This window comes from Cydia amplana, chromosome 8 (assembly GCF_948474715.1).
Source record: "Cydia amplana chromosome 8, ilCydAmpl1.1, whole genome shotgun sequence".
Lineage (NCBI taxonomy): Eukaryota > Metazoa > Arthropoda > Insecta > Lepidoptera > Tortricidae > Cydia > Cydia amplana.
Window position 1 is genome coordinate 1,031,543 of NC_086076.1, and position 23,560 is coordinate 1,055,102.

Below are 23,560 nucleotides of genomic sequence, written 5' to 3' on the forward strand. Positions count from 1 at the left end.
TCGACGCGCGGCGGACGAAAGCGGTGCGCGTACGATATGCGCAAAGATTTCTATTGCATAATTTAAATAATGTGCAGTGAAGTGAGATTAATCGAGTGACAATGGCGTTTAAATTTATTTCTGCTTTAGTTTTAGTGATCCTAGTTGTAGCTGATGATGATTTGCAAGACTTTGAGTTCGCGCATGACGATGAGATTATGATAGCGCAGGAGTCGAGACATTATCAAACAGTGGTCAAGCCTCCTGTGAGGATAGTTAAGCCGCATGGAGTGACCAATTCACACCGACCACAATACAACATAGACTCTTATGAAGAATTAGAAGAGCAAGCAGAGACAACAACGAAAAGGAATTTAAAAAATTACAAGCCGTCGCATAAGTTGAGGGCTAAGGAAGGGATGATAAGGGATGCGGTGTTGCGGGCACTGGAGAGGAAGGACCATGTGGGGAAGTTCGCGCAGATCCTGCCCATCATCAGGGCGATGTCGGGGAACCAGCGGGTGGCGCTGGCGTCGCTGGTGGCCAGTCAGGTCAGCACGCCGCCGGGGCGGCAGCCGCTCAATCTGTCACAGGTAAGAATAATAAATAAATATTATAGGACATTCTTACACAGTTTGACTAAATACCACAGTAAGCTTACTGTCTTGAGCTCAAGAAGGTTGGTGTTCTGGGTACTCAGAGAACGATCTATATAATATACAAATATATAGAAAACTCCCAAGACTCAGGAACAAATATCTGTGCTCATCACACAAATAAATGCTCTTACCGGGATTCGAACCCAGGGCCGCGGCTTCACAGGCAGAATCACTACCCACCAGGCCAGAGTAGTCGTCAAACCTTTCATATTTAAGATCTTCGATAGTCAACACCAGGATCGTGAAAACATGCTATTAACACGAGGTTCACTAGGTCGATAGGTATGTATGCCAAAAGTAACTAGAGTAGACACAAAAAATCAAAATGTATATCTCTCTGGGTCCCAAAAGTTACATTTATCAAACAGGGCCCGATGTAGCGTGTATTAAATTATAAACTTTTTAACGATATTCTTAACTTTTGGGGATGAGAAAACCAAAAAGAACCCATCTCTATTAGGATTTAAAAACAAAATTGACCTTCTATGTTTAAATTTCTACATAGGTACTCGTATACGAGTATCTGTTCTGTGCATGTCTAAATAAACGATGGGCCTTTCTTAGGCCTATTTATAAGAAGAACTGTATTAAATAGCTTGTGTTTCCTCTACTACTGACTGTAGAACGGAATTGTAACGGAAGAGACGATGCGTGAAGGCTCACTCACTGCAAGTTTGCTAGTTACGAGTAATTCTGATCAGATCCTTATCTTGATTTAAATGTATGTTAGAGTCCGTTCGCGCTTTCTTGTTTGAAAATGGATAAGGGTACATAATTATCTGATAACAAAAAAATCACAATATTTTTATTTTAGTGAGAACACCTATCAAGTAGGTATTTATATATGGTATTTATGGTAAGTTCTAAATTGAATGTTATTGGCATGTTACTGGTAGTCTGTGCGGAAAGAGAAGAGTTGTATTAGAATGTATTGGATCCCATACATTTTTTCGACTCCTTAATCCTTATAAATAATATATAGAGTACTAGCGACCCGCCCGGCTTCGCACGGGTTAACAAATTATACATAAACCTTCCTCTTGAATCACTCTATCTATTAAAAAAAAACGCATCAAAATCCGTTGCGTAGTTTTAAAGATCTAAGCATACAGACAGACAGACAGGGAAGCGACTTTGTTCTATACTATGTAGTGATAGAGTAAGTATTCTATGCTCCAGTTTTAAATTAATTACTAATTCATCTAAGGTTGACTTGTTTCTTGTTTCGGTTCTAATTGTAAAATTTTGCGAAACTAATATAATTCGCGGCGTTAGTACCTGTCACCACCATTAGCTACGCACTGCGTGTCGCCAAATATTAGCAATACCGGTTGACAAGTGAAACCGTGTTACCTTTAATTGGTTTGAACTTTCATCTGTATCACCTTTAGTGGCATAAAATTCGTAACATTCGCATTCGTAACCAAGTCTAACATTAATAGATACGATGGCAGATGAGTAGGTAAAACCACAGATCTAGAATATACCTACAAAATTACTTGTCGATGATCAAAAGCGCGACAATAATCGTAATGATGTCAAGTTGTCATTGGAAGTATTGAATTCAGAATCAATGTGTCTATCCACCGACCCACCAGTATTTAATTTAATTTAATTTGATATGAATTTTGACATTTCCATTAATATAATTATTATTATTTTTTTCGCTACCTATCTTATCGTTGACATTTAATATATTTTTATTTTATTTTTGATTTAAATAATCTGATAAAGTTATTTACAACTGAGTATTTTTTGTAATATTTTGTTTTTTGTTCTTGTTTCCTGACATTCGACAATACCTAGGTTGGCCCTAGCTATGTATACATTAACATCTCTTTTTATTATGACATTGTTTTATTTGTAAATTTTATATTCTTTTATTTTTTTCTTTATGTTTTTAATTTTAAATTGACGATCTTTTAATGAAAGCCTTTGTTTTATCCTATTGTGTAAAATACTGTGTCTTTTTCTTTAAGAAATAAATATATCTAATTTAATCTAATCTATTATCCTTAATGCAACATTTTTTATTTACCAATCCGTTACAAAATCAATCGTCACCTCAAAAATGTTTTTTGAATTTGTTGCCTGACTCATGATAGGATTCAATTATCTTTAAGTGATAGCGTTCTAAAGTTTCATTCTATGGAACTTGCGAACTATGTAAACTAACCGCCATATTAAAATTGTCTCTGAATGTCAATTTACTAGTGACTTTTGTTTACATAGTTAGCAAGTTCCATAGAATGTCACTTTAGATCTGTAGGTGAAACAAAAAAATGGAAAATGCATCACGACGCGCCCACAGAGAGGCGGCATGTGAAAAGCTTGTCTTGCTTTAAAATTTTACAGTTGAACAGTGTTTAATAGTTAATTATTTCCTAAAAAACTTCTATTCAATAGACCTTCAGATAATAATAGACTCTATGTGTTGGATACCATATAAAAATATGTAGCTTAATACATACGTGCACCACTTTTTACTTTTTACTTTAAAAGTATTGCATCAGTTTTACTAATCTTACTGACTTGGACGTAGAACTAAAGCCACAAAGTTTGTCAATATCTTCAACTCGCATGATGTCCTAACACCTTTTTCTTAATAATTTCCCGTTCACATAGATAATTGCAACATTATCCGAGAAAAGCAAATATAATCGTGGGAGCCAATTCTCTCCGTCGTGTCGCAAAATAAGTGCACTTTTTTGGTCTCTAGAGCATTGTTAATATCAACAACTACATTTAAACGTCTCATACGCCATTTTTCGCTTCTATAAAAATATACTGTATGTTATACCTCTTTAGGTTGGTAATGGGTTAACTAGTTTTTAGTTTAAGTGATATTTTTAAATTAACCACATGTAGTACATGCTTTCATACTTGAGTGACAAATATGATATTACTTCCGAAAGTATGCGTGTAACGGTATAACTTACATTGCTACCGTTTGTTTTCTTAAGATTTCTCTTTGCTAATAAGCATAATACGTAAGTACATTATAAGTACACACCGCGATAGTTATATACTCATTAAGTAAAACTGTGTAAACGGATTATATCGCGTATAATGAATTTAAAATACATCCCGACGTTTCGGACCCTTTAAGTTCGTGGTCATCGTTGGTGGTGGTTTATTTTCTTATGTACAGTCGACGTCAAAGAGAAATTTACAGCCAAAGTAACAAAAAAATGTTTACACGACCTAAATGCTATGACAATAAAGTCGTGTAAATAATTTTTTGTAACGTTAGTCGTAAAGATCTCTTTGACGTCGACTGTACATACTGGTATCGTTGATTTGATTTGATTGCAAAATGATTTGTAAAAACTATAATGGGTTAAGACTGTTACGAGTTAGCTTTAACTTGATATATGGCAGGAAACCATATACCTGCGATATGTGTTAAGTTTTTTTCCTATTGTCCAATAAAATAAAATAGAGACATTAAAGTGGGACTGGGCGGGACACGTTTGCCGTATGCCGGATGATTTGTGGGCTAAAATAACAACCAATTGGGTCCCACATCAAACCCGGGGTCGCGGCAAACCTCGACGGCGATGGCGGGATGACCTTGACGCCTTTGACAGGAACTGGTGGGAGACGGGTCAAGACCGGGATACGTGGAAAAGGAGGAGGGAGGCCTTTGCCCAGCAGTGGGACACTCTAGGCTCATATAAATAAATAAATAAATAAATAAAAAGTAAAACTAACAAAACGCTATGCATTAAAGATTCGCCTCGCCATGCTGGTAAACTTGATCTCGTCACAGATTCGCTTGGTTAATTTAATTAGTTTACTTGTTTGTACATCTTCAAGGAAATAAATTAAAAAAATCGTGTAGTTCACGCTTGATATTTATTGACTTACGCTTTCGTGATATTGATTCATTCATGGTAGGTTTATTGGGTATATCACTAACACCTTATACAATAAAGTCCCCCGCCGCGTCTGTCTGTATTGTACCTCTTCTATTCTATTCTATTCTATGTTCGAGATTGGTATAAGTTTTACTTTTGCCAGTTAAAACTGATAAAATTATTAAGTTTTCAGCATGACAAAAGGATCACTTCTTTAGTATATTTTTAATTGCCTTAGTTAACAATGCAAATGCATAAACAAGAAATGTTATTGACTAAAAATAAGTATATAATGATTATAGTACATTGCGATTTGAGTAAAATTCAATCCTAAATATCAAAACAAGTAACCGGAAAAGCGAAATATAGAACAAACATTGAAACTAGTCTAAGTGTAAGGCCTGAGTGGACGCTCATGTTGGGCGTGCGGCGTGCATGTTAAACAAATGCAAGCGTATAGGAGTGGCCTTAGTGCACGCTGCTCAAATCCCTTGTGAGCCCGACGCCACGCTGCACGCCCCGCCGAACGCTCCGCTTCGAGCGTCCACTCAGGCCTTACGAGGGGCGTTCAATATATAATGAGAATGAGATGCAAACTCTTTAAATATTAGGAAAGTAAATACTGGCCGGTAAAGCTAATCTACCTAGCTGATTGCCATGAAAAAAAAAACTAACTGTTTTTTGTTTTAAAAAAAAAATACGGCGATTTCTTTGCGATGCTGTTGAGTACGTTAGCGAAAATGGAGAAAATTGAACTGCGCGCCGTTATTAAATACTTGTGTTTGAAAAATTTTTCTACGGACCAAGTCAATTTAGATTTACGGGACACTTTAAGGTCTAATGCTCCTCCGTATTCGACAGTTGCACGTTGGTGCGCCGAATTTAGACGTGGAAGAACATCGACCATGGATGACCCCCGCTCCGGACGCCCTACTACAGCAGTAACTGAAGAAATTGTGAAAAAGGTCGAAAACTTAGTTTTGGCGGATCGTCGTGTCACGGTTCGTTTTATTGCTGAAAATGTAAAGATTTCAACGGGGAGCGTGCATAATATTTTACATGAACGCTTGGGTATGAAAAAGGTATTAGCGCGTTGGGTACCCAGAATGCTTACTGACACGCAAAAACAAACTAGAGTCGAGATTTGTCAAGAAGCTTTGGACCTGATACAGCAAGACCGGGAACTTTTTTTGGCGCGATTTATAACAATGGACGAAACATGGCTCCATCATTACGACCCTGAAACGAAACTGCAGTCTATGACATGGAAAAGGCCATCATCTCCAACTCCGAAGAAATTCAAGATGGGCCCATCTGCCGATAAGGTAAGGCTGGCTCTGTTTTTTGGGATGGTAAAGGGGTCGTAGTGATTGAGTATCTCGAGCATGGAGCCACTATTACGGGCTCTTTATATGCCAAACAAATAGCAACATTGCGCAATGAGATCCGTGAAAAACGGCGAGGTAAACTCTCGAAAATTGTGTTGTTCCATCAGGACAATGCACCGGCACACAAGTCCGCCGTTGCAATGGCTGCAATACGTGATGCTGGGTTCGATATCCTTAAGCATCCTCCGTATTCACCAGACCTCGCCCCTAGTGATTTCTACCTATTTCCGAGATTGAAGAAATACCTAAGAGGCAAGAAATTTGAAGACGACGACGCGGTAGTCGCTGCAGTACAAGATTTTTTAAGTACTCAAGATAAAACCTTTTTTAGAAATGGAATATTAAGTTTAGAAAAAAGATATACTAAGTGTATTATGCTAAAAGGTGACTATGTCGAAAAATAAAATAACATTTAATAAAAGTTGTACATAACATACTCATTCTCACTTTTTATTGAACGCCCCTCGTACACTAACGTGATCTTTATTTACTTCCCGTGCATAATAAATCCGTCTTCTTCTTTCCGTGCCTCTTCCCATTATTTGGGGTCGGCCTTCCTCGTTCTTAAGCGCCAGATCGGTCGATTCTGGGTTGTCTCTTTGGTTAACTGGGTCTGTTTGAAATCCATTGATATGGATAGACCCGTGAATAAATTATCCATAAAAAACTAATTAAGATCCGTTACAATACAACAACGGTAACAACCTGTAACTGTTTTTTTGATTAAATTATGTAATTGTGTTGCAGTGTTGCATCTACAATGTTTAGGTGGGTAGGGGGTAGGTAGGTACATGTTTTTATACCACATCGGTGATCGGTGATCGTGATAAGAGTGATAACGGACATGGAAGAGTACAATCTCTAACCGGAGGATGCCGAAGACCGGGCAAAGTGGAGAAGACAGCAGGAAAGCGGAATATTCGGGGAACTATTGTTTCCCATAAAGTTTTTAGTCATAATGTATTGTCTGCCCGCATTTTCGTTAGTCGTAATTTATTTGATTCAGAAACGCGTCAGTTTTCAGGATTGCCATAAAACAAACCTAACCTAACCTATCTATAGGATAACCTTATGAAAATCCTGAAAAGTTAACGGTTTCTGTTTCATGACTAATCATAATAATTATGACAAAGAATACATTATGACTTAAAAATTTATGGGAAACAAAGATATAATGACGCGGAAAAACTTCGTGTGATTCTATTTTCATGCTTGGGTACATATCTAAAGCAAATCAGACCCAGTTTTCGCTTTCGTGAGGTAATGGAAGAAAAATGCTTCGTGCTTTTGGATCTGATCAATATCTGGTATTATTCCAAGCGCACATCGAATGCATGCGAGGCAGACGGTCCGCATCAGTACTATAATTTTAGCTTGAATAATGCGTGAAAAAGTAAACATTGCGGTATTAAATTGACTGTTGTAAAAAACGCGTTGAATCTGAATGCATTGTGTTTTCTTTTAACGAAGTAAAGAGTAAGTTAGTTACGCAAACGTTAGCGAATATGTCAGTGTCAGGTTTGCAAGCTCGTGGTAGCCTTAGGTCAATAAGGGCAATACAGTCATATTTTAACAGTTTAAATACCCTAATTTTTGTAATTTTTTGATTACTTGATTGTACCTACATTTTAAATTTTTTGGTCATATCCGAATATATAACGGTTATGAGATATGACCGAAAAATGTTACCAAGCCTACATACTCTAAATTCAAAACCAAAATGCAGAACAAAAGCTTACCTACCTAAATTTAATATTTTTACATACATTAATATTATCTCAAAATTGTTTAATATGTTTAATGGACCATGGTGTGTGAGCATGTAGCACATGTAGCACATACTAAACGTTTTATAATTGCCGTGTTCGTTATGTAACGGCGACGTCGACGACCGCTTAGTTCCGATTTGAACATAAATGTGCAATTTCTAGTTGACATGGTTTAGTTCCGGAGATATTATTAAGCACTTAAGATTTATCTTAAATAACATGGAAACACTAGTGTAATAATGTTACACTTAATTTAACAAGTGCAATTTTTGCAAGAATATGAAATTTCAGGCTTCTAGCTTAATCCGTAACAAAGTAAGAGGGATCGAAAATAACCTAAATGGATAATGATACAGCTTTTTTGTTGGTTTCTCTCAACTTTACGAAGATTCCATACGTTTTCGTAACTCGGGGGTAGATTTTTACGGATATACTTACAGTGGAATTGCGCTTAAATTATACAGAATAGGGAACAGAAATTAAATAATAAAAAAAAATCATTAATCTAGCCCTAAATTAGCCTGAGGCATTGTTCCCAGGACAGGGAACCCTATATATGCACCAAAAGTTTTACGAGTTCCGACAAAGAAAACTAACAAATTAAAATTTTGCCCTTATATCAAAAATATTCGTTTTGGGACAAAAAAGAGAAACAATGTACCTACGTAATGCTAGTAAATCCAAATGTTGAGGCCTAGGCTCCTTTCTAGTGGTGCAGGTATGCCTAAGTGGATCTTCAATGAAGACTTATTATTTTAACGTGTGTACAAAGATTTATTTTAAAAATTAAATTAATACAGTACAACTACAAGTACAGTTTGTCGTTCAATAGATTTTGGAAGATTGCCGTTGGCTGCTGGCGGCGGACGTTATATACGCATCCGATCGTTGCCGATCTTCGAATTTCGGAGGAAATCGGCCGTCCGTGACGTCACATAGGATGCGTTCTGAACATGCTCCCGGCGTTGAAGTACTTCAAGGAACCTATAATTGAGAGCAGGATGTGAGTGCTTGTGCATAATACCGAGTGCAATGCACGTTACATGGAAGTGGGCAGGGGGCAAATATTATTAAACGCCCGCTTGATTATTCCCCGTTTTGTTTTTATATCTGCTACTCGGGCTATTCCATCTTTGCCCATATAAAGCTTTACTATGCGGCCGAGTAGCCACATTAAAGGCTATCCTAATAAATCGTTCCTTCAACATTTCCTACTTTGCCTTTGAAATCGGACACAGTTGTCGACATACTCGATCGGGTGCCAGCTATTCCTCTCTCCATCCATATTAATGTCTACCTGATAATTGTCCGATCATTCTATTCATGCATAATCTTATGGCTCGATCAACGACTTAATTTTATCTAATGTCTACAAATCAGGGATGTTGCGGATGCAGATTTTTTGACATCCGCGGATGCGGATGCGGATGCGGATATTTAAAGGCTCACATCCGCGGATGCGGATGCGGATGCGGATGTCAAGATTAGGTACTTAGAAAACGTCAAATATTACATTTTTAGTATTCTTTTATTTAAAAAAAACGAAACGTTTAGTATTTGAGCAAGAATATAGGTGCGTTATATTTAATAAACAGTAACTACGCCGACTTTTCTGGATCTAGACGATTTCGTTATAGGTAATGACGAAATTACCTAGCACTTACGCCGCCGCTAAGACGTTCCTGTACCAACTTGTTCGACATCCGCATCCGCATAAGCTCCGCATCGATTTTATGCGGATGCGGATGCAGATGCGGATGTTGAAAATAATGCGGATGTTCCGCGTTTGCGGATGCGGATGCGGATGTTCGCAACATCCCTGCTACAAATGGTCTACAATCAGCGGTTATTAGTGATTCGATAATTATGTAAGTCAATTAAATCGGGTATGTAAATAATTTGAATTTGAAATCCCAGGGCACAGCCCAGGGTACATTTATAGAGTAGGACCACGCTAAGTTTTTATGCCTACTTTCCTAGTGCTACGTAATGTAGCTAAATAGGATATAAATAATACTATAATAATTATATAAATCTATTTTTTGAGGCTAATTTTATATACATAAAATATGTCAGCGGGAGCTCAGGTTTTCAGGTTTTCCTAAGGGTCTACAGTATGGGGTTCTTCAAAACAGGAGTGTACCTACGGTCGGCAACGCGCATGTAACACCTCTGGAGTTGCAGGCGGGCCGTGTGATTGCTTGCCACTGATCTTCTTCTTCTTCTTCAACCTATAGCGTTTTCCCGGCCTAGCGCCAGGGTTGAGCTTGTACGATCGCCCAATCTGTTAACTCACAGTTCGTAAACCTTATTACAAAAGGCAAATAAGGTCCTCCGATAGACAGTTAAGACTATTGCTGCTTGTACATTCGCTAGTTAGATCTTTAATCTACTATCTTACCTTTTGGACATTCCCTTTCGAAATTGGACAGTGCACATACCGTGACATTTACGCAAGAATATCCTAAATTGGAGCACGGTGTATTTAGGATTCAGGCTTCTTTGGCCTTACTTTCATATTCCCATGGCCCGAATTGTGAACGTCTGATTAGTTTATACAGTAATCGAATAATCCGACAGGTTTAGAGTTAGACCAAGATGAGTCTGCAACGATTATTATAGCACACGCAGTTCAAGTGGTGTTTTAAACGTCAACGTTTAACTCACATTAATAGACGGGGCCCTATCGCGAAATTTATTTTATTACCTTTACCAACGTTTTGACACAGGTTTCACTGGTCGTGGTCGCGGCTAACTGATGTCCCAGCAAAATGTCAAAACAGAGATTTGTGCAACTACCCGACGCAAGTGTATGAAAAAGCTTGGGGTAGACATCACATTGTCAAACCACCCACTACACATAATGTTAATTATGGTCAATAGTCCGACACGCAACACTCACAATATCCACGCACACATCCGAAGATAGATCCCTTGACTTTAACTTCTGTAGGTATCACTTGGCGATAAGTTGATTCCATCCTCCCTATTAAAATTCCTGGGGTGATTCTTGATTTCGCGATAGACCCGTCTATATATGTTAATATGTATTTAAAACGCGAATGTTTTAAATATTATATGTCAACGTTTAAATTATGACGTACAAATACCACTTGCACTGTGTATGGTATCAAAATCGTTACACACTTTTCTTGGTCTAACTCATTCCATTATACTTATTCCAAAATATGATTATTAATAAAGTTTAGACAATAATGACCAATTCCATCTTCACCACTTAGATTGCTGGCAGTCATCAACCTGTGATTACTCCAGAAACACGACCTTCAAACCTTCAAGAAAAGAGTGTATTCCCATCTTGGGCGGCGGTAATCGCTTACCATCAGGCTTATCATCTGCTTTTTTGTCTCCTTTATTATAAAAAGAAATATGCGGGTGGTTCAACCGCTCAGGTGACAATAATATTTATTTGTTTGTTTAAATAATTACTACCAGCCTACCTCCTAGCTATCTTGTTAACCAAAAATCAAGCGGCACACGCCAGCACCATTAATGTTTACGGAATGACTCAGTGAGTCCATTAAGTACGCGCGTGAAACGCGGCGTCGCAAAAACCGGCCTCGTTCGAGTGGAAGCGGGCTACTTAGAATTAGAACAATGCATCGGAACCGCGATCTAAGAAAAGTTAGCTACCGAATTTAACCGAATGAATGTTTAGATAGATTTCAGCAAATTAAGCAAATCATCATCAGGCTATTTGGGTAAAAACCTTCGGGAAAACTGGCGTCTTTTTTGTGGACATTACAGAAGTTAACAATTAGGGTAAAATTTTCTAAGGCTTTCAAACGGTTTTCTATGCTTTTAACATACGTATAAGGATAAAGTACGAAAAGTTATTTTAACCATTACGACGTTCGTTCAGATGTCTATAGGTACAACCTATACCTTTGTGCTAGAGTCTTCACATACACATTTTCATTTCTTCGCAATTATTAATTTCGCAGGGTATGTAGGGTTTACTCACAATGTTTCGGCCTAGTTGGAAGATCATATGGCAGCCGCTATCATAGAAACTAACAAGCGGACCCCAAGCTCCCATGAGCCGTTTCAAAAAGCCGGGTCAACTGTAGAAAGATGATGAAAAAAGTAAGGCAGCATTTTTGACCAACTGGCCCATTAGCTCACAAAGAATGCACTTTATACGTCATTACGAGCCTCGGAAGTAGGTAAACACCAATACAAAACCAACCACAAATTAGCCAAATTAGCCATTCAACGGCCACGCATGCAAAAATTATAATTACCCACATTTGTGTTTCCTCTACGACACACGCGATTCTATTTCCGATGTAGACACGCATATTGTTACCTAAAAGTGATTATAAACAAACGAATAGCTAAATTATATATTTCGAAATGAGGAACTATTTTACATGCATACTTATTTATTTATTCGCCCACCTAATATACCACTTTCCTTGTATACGTACGTACCCTATTCTAGAGCTACTTAGCACACCTACTATGTTAGTAACAGTATGTTTGAAATTGTAGCCTATCAGCGGATTATACAAACCGTTTTCCTCTTTATAAATTAAATTCTGATTACTAACACTGATGTCTTATGAAATACATCATTTTAATAACGTCCTCATATCATAGATATTTCTTACTATTTCCATCTTGGTAATTTTATTTCTTATTTCTTTAGTTTTCATTATTGTCTTTTATCGTCTCAACATTTCTCTTATCTCAACCAGGGATCGGATACCGGTATTTTTTGTATGGGAACTGAAACGGTATTTTTTCGTTCTTTGCTAATTACTTCATTTCTAATTGGGCAATCTAATAATACGAAGTCGTTACTTAAACACATAACTGAGCCCTACATGTCGAGTATAAAATAATTCGAAAAATATGGTTATTTCGATGTTTTTGCAAAAAACCGGTTCCGATCCCTGATCTCAACTTCAGTTTCCAAATTGATTTTTACACCATATGGACTTGACTGTTTCCTTGTCTAACTGTAAAAATCTGCTTTCTAGTAATTAATACATCTAGATTGCATTCTGCAGTTGATACGGCTGCATGAAATAGACCAAAACGGATGTATCTTGTTGCTGTCTGTTACTAGTGAGACTACTTAGAGGCTTCTACAAGTTGTCTATTATAGTATAGTAGTTGTTTACCTATTTTAGGATTTTTATAATACAATTTAACACTGCCATCGCAAAATTCAGCCGCCATTGTAAATGTAACCAAAGCACTTTTAATTGCTTTTCTATTGCAAATTAATTTAGCGTTGCTTTGTATAATTTCGATCGTCATATACTTATTATTTTGAAAAATCTCGGTTGACAACGGTCCAAAATGACCTGAAAAACACAAATATTGACGGCCAAACAGCAAAAATTCGTCCTGTGTAGAGAAACAGCATTAAGGAGAGCCGACCCCAGATAATAGGAAAAGGCAGATAAATAGATGGATGATGACGAAGAAATATTTTGAAAATTCTCGGAATACCGTATCGGAATTTAAAAAATCGAAGGTACTGTTGCTTTCGCATTACGTGAGCGCTTTCGCCTGTTTATGGGCGATGGCTGTTATATCACTGATCAACCATTCATAATCTTAGCAGCATTCGACGCTTTACTACCTGATCTTGACTTGGCATTACTCTCTGCAGCTCGCTTGTACTAATATAAGTTTGCGTGATGCACTGCGAGTAATATAAAATTAAGTTAAGCTTGTTAAAGCTTCAATGCAGCTTCTGGTTATAGTAAACGGATTAGAGTGATCGGTTTTTTGAATGCTGTTATGGTGTTTACCATCTCTACGGGAGAAGATTGGCTATTTGAGTGGAAAGATGTTTCTTTTATGGAATGTTACGATACTTAACTTCTGATCGGTACTTACTCGTAATATTTGAAGTCGTTTTTAGGGTTTACAATATCTTTATCTTTAAGATATGATGCTGTAGTTTTAGTGTTTGTTATGATGGTATTTGTTATAACACACTTAAAGAGTACACGTTAAATAAATGTTAATGGTTATTATTATTATTAATGTTGTTATTACTTTATTGTGCATGTTAACGAACATACCTACCCGAAACTATTCACGCCACCAAAAAAATAGAGTTTATGGGTGCTAATTGGGAGTTATTAATGATCCCTGCACTCCTAGCACATGATTGGCGCGAGAGTATCTCGCGGCGAGATAGACTACCCGACTTTTTCTAACTATGTTAATAAAAGAGGGACGGGTAGTCTATCTCGTCGCGAGATACTGTCGCGCCAATCATGTGCTAGCCCGGTTGATAATAAATGAATAACCATAGGTACCTACTAAAACTTAACCGTTTTGTGTACTAAAAGTTGTTCTTTAAAACATAGTAATGACGCAACTGTATATCAAAATGTCATGGTGCAGGACTTTCCCTAAAAAGGCACCTAGGTAGGTGCCTAAAATAGTTCCGTAAACATTGCAAAAATGTGTCATTCTCAGACAAGAGGTAACGCTGGTAAGAAAACTGCAAACGCAGATGCAAATGCTGCAATTTAAAAAAACTTGAACCATTCAGTTTCAACTAAATATCTTAATTAACTATGCAAGTCAACAATGTCATTGAAACAATACGGTACAATATGTTTTTATATGAGACTTAAAAGACAATCTTTAAAACTGACCTTACCTTACCTTAGAATCGGGTTCATTGAAAAACTATAATTAGTTTTTTTTGCGTTTACCAACGTTCTTATTTTATTAGCAAAAAGGTCAAATTTCGAATGCACAAAACACAATTGTCCTACATTTTTGGTATTTCTGAGGAATTCTCACGGCCGTGACTACATAGATAAAGTTCTAGAGATTTGTTTTTAAAATAATATTAATTAAGGTTATTAAGTAAGAATGGGGTATTTGTTCTATAAATTAGATAATTATAGTAATTATCACAGCAGCAGGCAGCATTACATCATTATATTTTACACATAACATACACGGTTAATGTTTGCAGCAAGCAATATTTTTTCTGGCCTATGTATTTAGTATGACGATAGGCTGTCTACATATGAATCCAGTGCGTAGGTAAGGTACTATACGTTCGGTTAGGTACTAAATGTCTTCGACCCAGCTAGCATTAAGTAGTACAAGATAAAATCACGCCCCTAGTTTGTCGGCTACAATAGATGGCGATGTACTAAATACTAGCATTTACACATCTTAAGGATGACGCTAGACCGGGCCGGGGCCGGCCCGGAGCTTCCGACGCTTCGTTTTCTATGGAAAGCACCACGTGATCACCGATCAGCCGTCATAGAAAATGACATGTCAGAGGCCTCGGCCCGGGCACGGCCCGGTCTAGAGTGAGTCATCCTTTATGCAATAATTGTTATTCATGAAATCTTGCAAGCCTCAAGTTATTTTATGTTTTATTCCTTTCTTACAAATACATTAGTCAAAATGACAGATTAATACAAGTGATTAATACGAGTAGCTACTTGGCTTGTAGCACGTTTACGAACAACGCCAATTAGTCTTTGCATAACTCAAACTAATTTACCAACTGCACATTCCAGGTGAGATCAATGTTCGGCAACGCCAACGCGACCTCCGACCTCATGCTCCCCATTCTCCTCGACATGGCCAACCTCATCCGCAAGGCTGTCCGCTCAGGAAAAGAACCCAGGGAAGTCAGAGAACCCCTCACCCTGCCACAGGCTCAACTCCTCAGACGCTCATTCACTGAAGACACTGAAGACACAGATACACTCCTAGACGACGAACCATTCGAATACTCAACCACAAAAGCACCAGAAACACGATACCGTAGAATACCTCAAAGGAGATACAGTCCTAAAACAGTAAACAAAACAGATACAGACACTAAAAGTAACAAAAGCAATGAAGTTAAGAAGAAAGAGGATACTGCTGTAAGTTTTGCATTTCACTCTTTCAAAATTAATTCAAAATTCAAATGTTTATTTGCAAGTGAATTATATTTACTCATCATTTTTGCCATTGTTTCTTCATACTACTTGCCTAGATATTAAACTTCCTATTTCCCCGATGCATCTTGTTCTTAGTTAATTGTACCTACCGTAGACGTAGATTCCTTTTCTTCATTTCACATCCATACCAGTCTACTGACTCTCACATCTTACCATTTTACAATAAATCTAGTAATATACAGTTCATCTTTATTTCTATCATTCATACATCCAATCCTATCACTTGCTTTAACCATCGTATCGTATTAGGGTTACTCCACGCTAGCATCTCTCATGCGTCGGCGTCTAGTTAGCTCTATGGAAAATGACATCGCCAACGTTGCATCTGGTTGCGTCGTGCAGCACCCATAGAGTTGATTAACGCCGGTGCTTTGGAGACGTTAGTGTAGAGTGGCCCTTTACATCGTTATCAAGGATAAACAAGTCTGCAGGTTCAACGTCTTAAACAATGGATGCAGAATTAGAATGTTCAAGCCATTGACAAAATGCCACACAAATAAAGAAAACACTTGCTTCCAGCCTGATCTTTCTTCCTCTCGAATTCCAGAACACAACAAGAACCACAACAACAGAAGCCCCGTCCACAGTCAGGAACAAGAATGCGACAGAGAACAGCACCATGGACCTGATGGCCGACGCGACGAACCAGACTCTTGCGCAGGACCTGCCTGTGGCTGAGAAGCTAAGGGCATTGAATAGGTTTATTGATAGGAAAGGTAAGAATCTTCAACAAGAATTTATAGTAAATATATAAATGGAATATAATTATCAGATCAAAATAAAAGTAACAGTACCTAAAGCAACATAGGTACTTATTATTTGTCATAAAAGCCGCTCCTTACTGTTAGTGCAAATGTGCCCATAACGCTCGCACCATTATAACGCTGGAGAGCCTATTGAAAACAATTTATATGAGACATTGAGTTATAACAAACTAACTAAAGATTGTAAATGATTTGCCAACTGTAATGACAAAAAAATGGATTGCCTCTTTCTAGTAGAGGGTAACGGGGTAGAGACAATATTTTTGTAAATTTCTTTTTTAAATAGTTTTAACTTTGGTTAAAAGTTTTATTTTTATTTGCTGTTGTATAAATAAGTGTGTACTTACATTGAAAATATATTTTAATTTGTAGGCATACAAAAAACTGTTTGGTATACCTAAATGTGGTGAATCAAAAGATGCATGAGACCTCCACAAGCCTGTATGCTATTATTCAACGTGTTATATATGCATAGTAATATGAAAATCCGGTATTGTAGATCGACTGCGATTAACTACAAATGTGTATAATGGTTCAAATTATCAAAATCTCATGCATGATAATGATTATTAACGACTTTTTAAACGAAAGTATTGGAATTTTTTGACGGTTTGCGAATAAATTTGCCGTAAATACTTAAGTTTAATGCAATGCTTTGAATTCAGATTACTATTCCGAAACTAGTTTTAATAAGGCCGAATGAACGCTGTTTTAAATAATGACATAAGTTTTATAACACGAATGCTTATGATGTTACATATAAAAACAGGAACTATAAAATGTATCAATTATTGTTAGAATTTAGTTACTTCATTCATCAACCAGCCATAATCTGTTTTTTTAGGCAACCTCATCCGCCGAGGCACGTTTCCGCCTAAGCCACCTGCACGGCGTGCCACCGCCGAGTCTACGATGAGCCCGGTCCGGAGACGACCAGTCCCAGCAAGAAAACTACCAGTGATTACACCGAGCGAGCAAGCTACATGTGAACTGTTCACGAACACACTTTGCCTACACTCTGAGGATTACCCCACGTATGTATTTGATTAAAGTGTCATTCTATAGAACTTGCTAACTATGTAAACAAACCGCCATGTTGAAACTGTCAAAAAATATGAATTTTGTTTACATAGTTAGCAAATTCCATAGGGCCAGCGAGGAAACTGCGTGTGATCACACCGAGCGAACAGGCCAAGTGTGAACTGTTTCATATTACCCTCTGTGTCTATACTCTGAAAATTACCCCACGTATGTATTGGAATAAGAAGTAATATCCAATGTGAACGAGAAAGCCAAATGTGAACTGTTCACCAACAGCCTGTATCACATCATCACACTCGTAGGATTACCAATGCCTTACCATTCCTTTTTAATCAATGGATTAAAAAGGAATGTCCAGTTGCCGAGTCTACCATCACGACGGTTAGGGCCAGCGAGGAAATCTGCATACACTCTGAACATTCTATGTATGTGACTAGTTTTGTTAAATTTATTTTCTAATCAAGAAAAATAATAACATAAGTAGATATGATGGTAACGGGATGCAGCCGGATTGAGAATTTTGGGACACTTCTCCTATCAGGATTAGAAAAGTTCGTAAGTAATAACACCATTTTCTAACTTAAAGAAAAAGTTATGTGTACAGTTTTCCATAAAATGGCCATAGCAATTACCAAAAATAATTATGAAAAATGGTTAATGGACTGTCAATGAATCGTTTTTGTGCCTTTTTATTGTGGCCAGACAAGAAGACACTTTCTATCTTACCTATTTACTTATTGAAAGTAGGAAAACGTTATTAACTTATTGACAGTAGAGTACCTGCAGTAACGAACAAGATCACAATTTGAAATGATTATTTAACATCAATTTTAAAATTCGGTACGCCTAGGATCCACTATAGCGATTTTTATTAACGTTAAATCGGTCTTCTCAGCAAAATGATGGTCAAATTGCGTAAGAAAGTTGTAAGCTAAAGACATTATATTCAAAAAACAGCAAATCATTGTAATAACTATTCTATAAACTACCTATTAAGGTTGAAAGTAGAACTATTTGTTTAAACAACTAACTGTTCTTGATTTTTTTATGGAGCAAAGAGTAAATCACGTTATATAGAGTGTGAAAGTGGTTGAGGTTATCTGAGTAAGATAGTGTTTTTTGCCTCAACTAGTCAGTACCTACCGGTCAAATATACACGTGAAATTTATAAGTTAAATAAAACCTCATGTCATGGATTTTAGGTTCAAAAACGGACATTATGTACTTATAATACCCGTATCTTTCTTTTACAATGAAATCTTGTGTAAAGAAATGTATTTCTCTGTAATGGTGTTCGAGCTATATAAAAAACCGGCCAAGTGCGAGTCGGACTCACGCACGGAGGGTTCCGCACCATCAACAAAAAATAGAGCAAAACAAGCAAAAAAACGGTCACCCATCCAAGTACTGACCCCGCCTACGTTGCTTAACTTCAGTCAAAAATCACGTTTGTTGTATGGGAGCCCCACTTAAATCTTTATTTTATTCTGTTTTTAGTATTTGTTGTTATAGCGGCAACAGAAATACATCATCTGTGAACATTTCAACTGTCTAGCTATCACGGTTCGTGAGATACAGCCTGGTGACAGACGGACGGACGGACAGCGGAGTCTTAGTAATAGGGTCCCGTTTTTACCCTTTGTGTACGGAACCCTAAAAATCCATAACAAAAAACTTGTAAGAATGTTAAGAAGTCTCAGCCTTCAATATTGTACTGGATGTAGAATAGAAAGGAATGACTGGCTTATTTTAGTCACAAATTTCATTTAGGAAATATGTAACAAGTTTTTTTCTTATAAACTTTTATTTTGTTCAATGTGGCAGTCGATTCAGTCCGATACCTTCTTAATTGCGATATTAACTAATTGCCGCGGCGAAAGTGTATATCTATGTTTATCTACAAACTATTGCTTTCGGATCTTAAAATAATTTTGAATCAATAGACCGTGACTCGGCCGATCAGGTACAACTTATTGTATCTTTAAAGTTATACCTATACCATGGGTTGAACAATCGAGTATAGTTATAATAAATACTCTGTCTCATTCTTAACATAACTTAACAGAACAAAAGCATAGTGCACAAGTTCATCAAAAATACTTACAAATATTTCCAGAGACGCAATCATTCAATCCATCCGGCGTAACAAGGCGGCAGCAGGGGCTCTCCTGGCGGACTTCAGGGACCCCGGGGAAGGCGCCCTGGACGGCGTCACGGCCGCTCAGGAGGCCCAATACACGGCGGACCACTATCTGGTCTCTAATAGGTAATTCAGGATGTTTTAAACTGAAGTGACAAATGAAATCACTTCCTCGGGCGTGATTCGCGCTCCCGACCTCGAGAAGAATGGCCCATCATCCATCTTCATGGCTCCTCTACACGATGGGCCAACGCCGGCCACTCCAAGGGACGCATTTATGCGTTAGAGGGAGCAAGTGATATTGCTCTCTCATTCTACCGCATGGCTGCGTCCCTTGGAGTGGCCGGCGTTGGCCCATCGTGTAGAGGAGCCATCAGGGGCATTCCACAATTCCGCAATGGCAGAAGACGCCGATTCGAATTCGGTCTCCACCACTATAGTTCGTTTTTTTTTTAGCATTAGAAAAAAGGTAAACAATCTTGATGTGTCTTTTAATTGAAAAACACGTTTTAAAAATAAGTCACGGCAAATATGTAACAATTATGAATCTAATACGATGATTTATATTCTTCTGCTTTCGTAAGTAATAGTTACTGATTTTTAAAAAGCGTTTTTCAATTAAAAAACAGGTCAAGATCGCTTACCTTCTTTCTAATGCTAAAAAAACGAACTATAGAGAGCTTTATATGTAACTTTTTCTTTAGTATATAACATCTATTTCAGTTTATAATTTAGTAGTAGTAAAACACTTTATTGTACAAAAATCAAAATAAAACGGGAAAAATAACATTCGACATTAGAGCCAAAAGGTAAAGGTAATTTATATAAAGTAGTGTAATTATTTCAAAATGTTCAATAATGTTGTGACAGTATAGTACTTTTAAGGATGATCCACGATAGACCGGGCCATGTCCGGGCCGGAGCTTCCTGCGCTTACTTTTTTATGACAATGACAGGTGATCACGTGATGCTTTCCATAGACAACGAAGCTCCGGAAGCTGCGGCCCGGACACGGCCCGGTCTAACGTGATCCTTTATGGTAGAGTCATCTAAGCGTAAGATGCGTAAAACAATATACCAACTCGACATTTTCTCTGCTTCAGACGAGGCGACACAGCCAACAGGGACTTCGCAAGCGCGGGTGAGGCGGGCTTCATGTGTCCCAGCACTGTGAAGTACGCTCGACCACAACGAGCGCGGGCAACTTCAGGCCAGTGGAAATACATCGTCAACACTGGCGAGCATACGCAGACGCTACGGCTGGAAAAGTGCTTGTAAGTATATTCTGCTTCAGTGGAAGATACATCCAATAGAAACACTTCTAGAAGCTGGCTTCATGTGACACGTGTGGCTGCAGCAATTAGTGTGAATTACCTAAGCTACTTCAGGCCATTGGAAATATATCGTTAATATTGGGGAGCATACGCAGACTCTACAGCTGGAGAAGTGCTTGTAAGTATATTCTGCTTCAGTGGAAGATACAACCAATAGAAACACTCCGAAGTTTAAGCTGGCTTCATGTATCTTACTTAGCACCGTGACATAAGCCCGTTTTACAATACCTACATTGATGAAAAAATTGCCGAACGAATTTTGAATGTAACCTTTGATGACAATCTATTAATATTTATAATTTATGTTCCCCTACTTTCATTTCAGAAAACCCAAGGAATCGTGTACATATTTAACGGACAACTTTAAATCAAAATGCGTTCAAGTATACAACTATCACAGACTCTTGACATGGGACCAGCAGAACGGATTACACATGGACATATTCAAGGTAAAAACTGATATTTAATTGCCCAATAATAACAAAAGTAAATTATAAATGACTAATGGATTCTCGTGATTCATTTATAACATATTCATTTTAAATCTTCTTATTTCTAGGTGCCAACATGCTGCTCCTGCCACATTGAAGGCTACAGCGTATCATTCCCACCACTAGGCCACAGGATCCATGAATCCTCAGCAGAGAACATGCCAGTAGAGGAACTGTCCTCAGAACAAGGCAACCACGCCTTCGAAAATGTACAACCGAGCGTCCAAAGACCCACCGTATCCAAAAACCCACCGTTCACCTTTAACAAGCCTCTAGAGTCCTTCGCACCATTCTCTGATAACCACAACCTAATAACCGGTACGTCTTTCTCTAATGCTAAGCTTAACGATGATGATAACAGTAACTTACCTTTGCCTGCAATACCAGTAATACCTGTTGTACTCCCCTCTAGCCCCACTGATTCTTACGGTAACACTTATTTCCCAGATTCCTTCAACCAGGCCACTTCCATTAGAAACGTGAAACGCCCTCCAATATCGAGAAATCCTGTAAGCACATTTGACCCCGTCACGTTACCGAGCTATCTTGAACCTCCGACTCCGTCCGCACCGACTTCGTTTTCATTCTCAAATGACATTCCGAATAAATTCAAAAGTACGCCCCAATTCAAGAGAGGAGCAGGAAGGCCGAGTCGTCGACCAATCAGGAAGAAGATATCCGGTGCTCCAGATGACTTATCGTCTTCAGGAACGTCGGCGGTAGAATCGTTTACGGGAAGCAACTTGGAATCTATGGAAGATTTCAACGAAGAAATTGATGAAGAGGCAACCAATACTAACCAGAAACATATCCCACCTAGACAAGTACATCCTACTATTGCTCCAAAACTTCATGCTACTACAAGTGAAAAGACGCCCAGCTTTAATCAACGGGAGCAAACTAAATCTGTAAAAGACAATGTTTCGAATGGAAAAAGAGTAAATTATAATTACCATCCTATAATAGATTTCTTTGGAGAAGAGGAAAAAGAAGAAAATGACTCCATTGATAGGGAAGACGTGGTAGCAGCGTACGTTCCGTCGTCAGAGTCTGAATGGAAACCTATGAATCACCCACCGCCAAGAAGTTCACAAAACACTAATCTAGTAGAAAGAAAGAAACATAAATAACAATAAAAATATTAATAATCAGAGTTGCCGTTATATTTAGTTATAAATGTTTATATATAGACAGTATTGTAAGTATGTATGTTTTTCGTTCTCAGTACTGTTAACTTAGGAAATTTTCTATTTTTAAGCTAATAAATACAATTGCAATTTAAGAAGAAATGCAACAAAAAGAGTTTTGTCAATACAATTAAAATACTCAACATGATATTAGTACTAACTTATTAAGGCCTGTAAAGATTTTACAATTAATTATGGATGTATTAAGACATGATAATAATCGGAACTTTAGTAATATGTTTTATATTTAACAAAGTTTTATTTTAAGTGGAAGAGGCAATATTTATATATTTATAACGTGAACAAACGATGCCAAATCGAATCGCAATGTAAATTATTGATTAGTAGGTATTTATTTAAATTATTTCTAGTTGCTTTAATGATACTCCAGTTGTAACTCACCTTTAGTTAAGTAAGCTAAATGTAAGACTCAAAAGACTTGCCAGACAATAAATGTGTATCTTCTAAATGTATATTTTATTCACGCCACTGTGTTTCGTCATTATTTTTCTGCATGAAATGTTTCTGTGAAAAAATAACAATGAGGTCAATGTGGTGAAGATGGTATAAAATAAAGTCGCTTCCCGCTGTTTGTCAGTCCCTATGTATGCTTAGATCTTTAAAACTACGTAACTGATTTTGATGCGGTTATTTTTAAAAGATAGAGTGATACAAGAAAGAGTACAAGAGGAAGGTTTAATGTATTATTTGTTAACCCGTGCGAAGACGGGGCGGGTCGCTAGTAGAATATAAAATGTATTGCTATTTGCTAGGATGACCGTCTCAGGGCAAGAACTCTCGTATTTGTATATTTACGGCGCACAGAAAAGATGTTCCTTCTGCTCTACCGACCTTCTGTAAGTGGAGTATGTGTAGATGGTGTTACCCTATAGACGGTATTCCCACATTGACCTTCTAAAAATAACACAAAGAAAAGCTGATGAGTCGTATTATTACCACACTTTTTTTTGTTCA

At 37.6% G+C, this 23,560-nt stretch overlaps 1 protein-coding gene across 3 annotated transcripts; it reads left to right on the plus strand.

Moving 5' to 3' along the window:
• Positions 1–23,064, plus strand: LOC134649945 (neurotrophin 1). Of its 3 annotated transcripts, XM_063504742.1 has the most exons (9): positions 1–572; positions 15,197–15,550; positions 16,176–16,344; positions 17,237–17,426; positions 19,550–19,699; positions 20,677–20,847; positions 21,233–21,356; positions 21,467–21,716; positions 21,846–23,064. In XM_063504742.1, the coding sequence occupies exons 1-9, from the start codon at positions 102–104 to the stop codon at positions 22,526–22,528; spliced, it is 2,562 nt and encodes an 853-aa protein (XP_063360812.1). In that variant the 5' UTR covers positions 1–101; the 3' UTR covers positions 22,529–23,064. The 3 variants fall into 3 exon arrangements, with proteins under 3 accessions (XP_063360812.1, XP_063360811.1, XP_063360813.1); XM_063504741.1 differs by having other exon boundaries at positions 21,467–23,064; XM_063504743.1 differs by lacking the exon at positions 15,197–15,550 and having other exon boundaries at positions 21,467–23,064.
• The last annotated feature ends 496 nt before the right edge of the window (positions 23,065–23,560 follow it).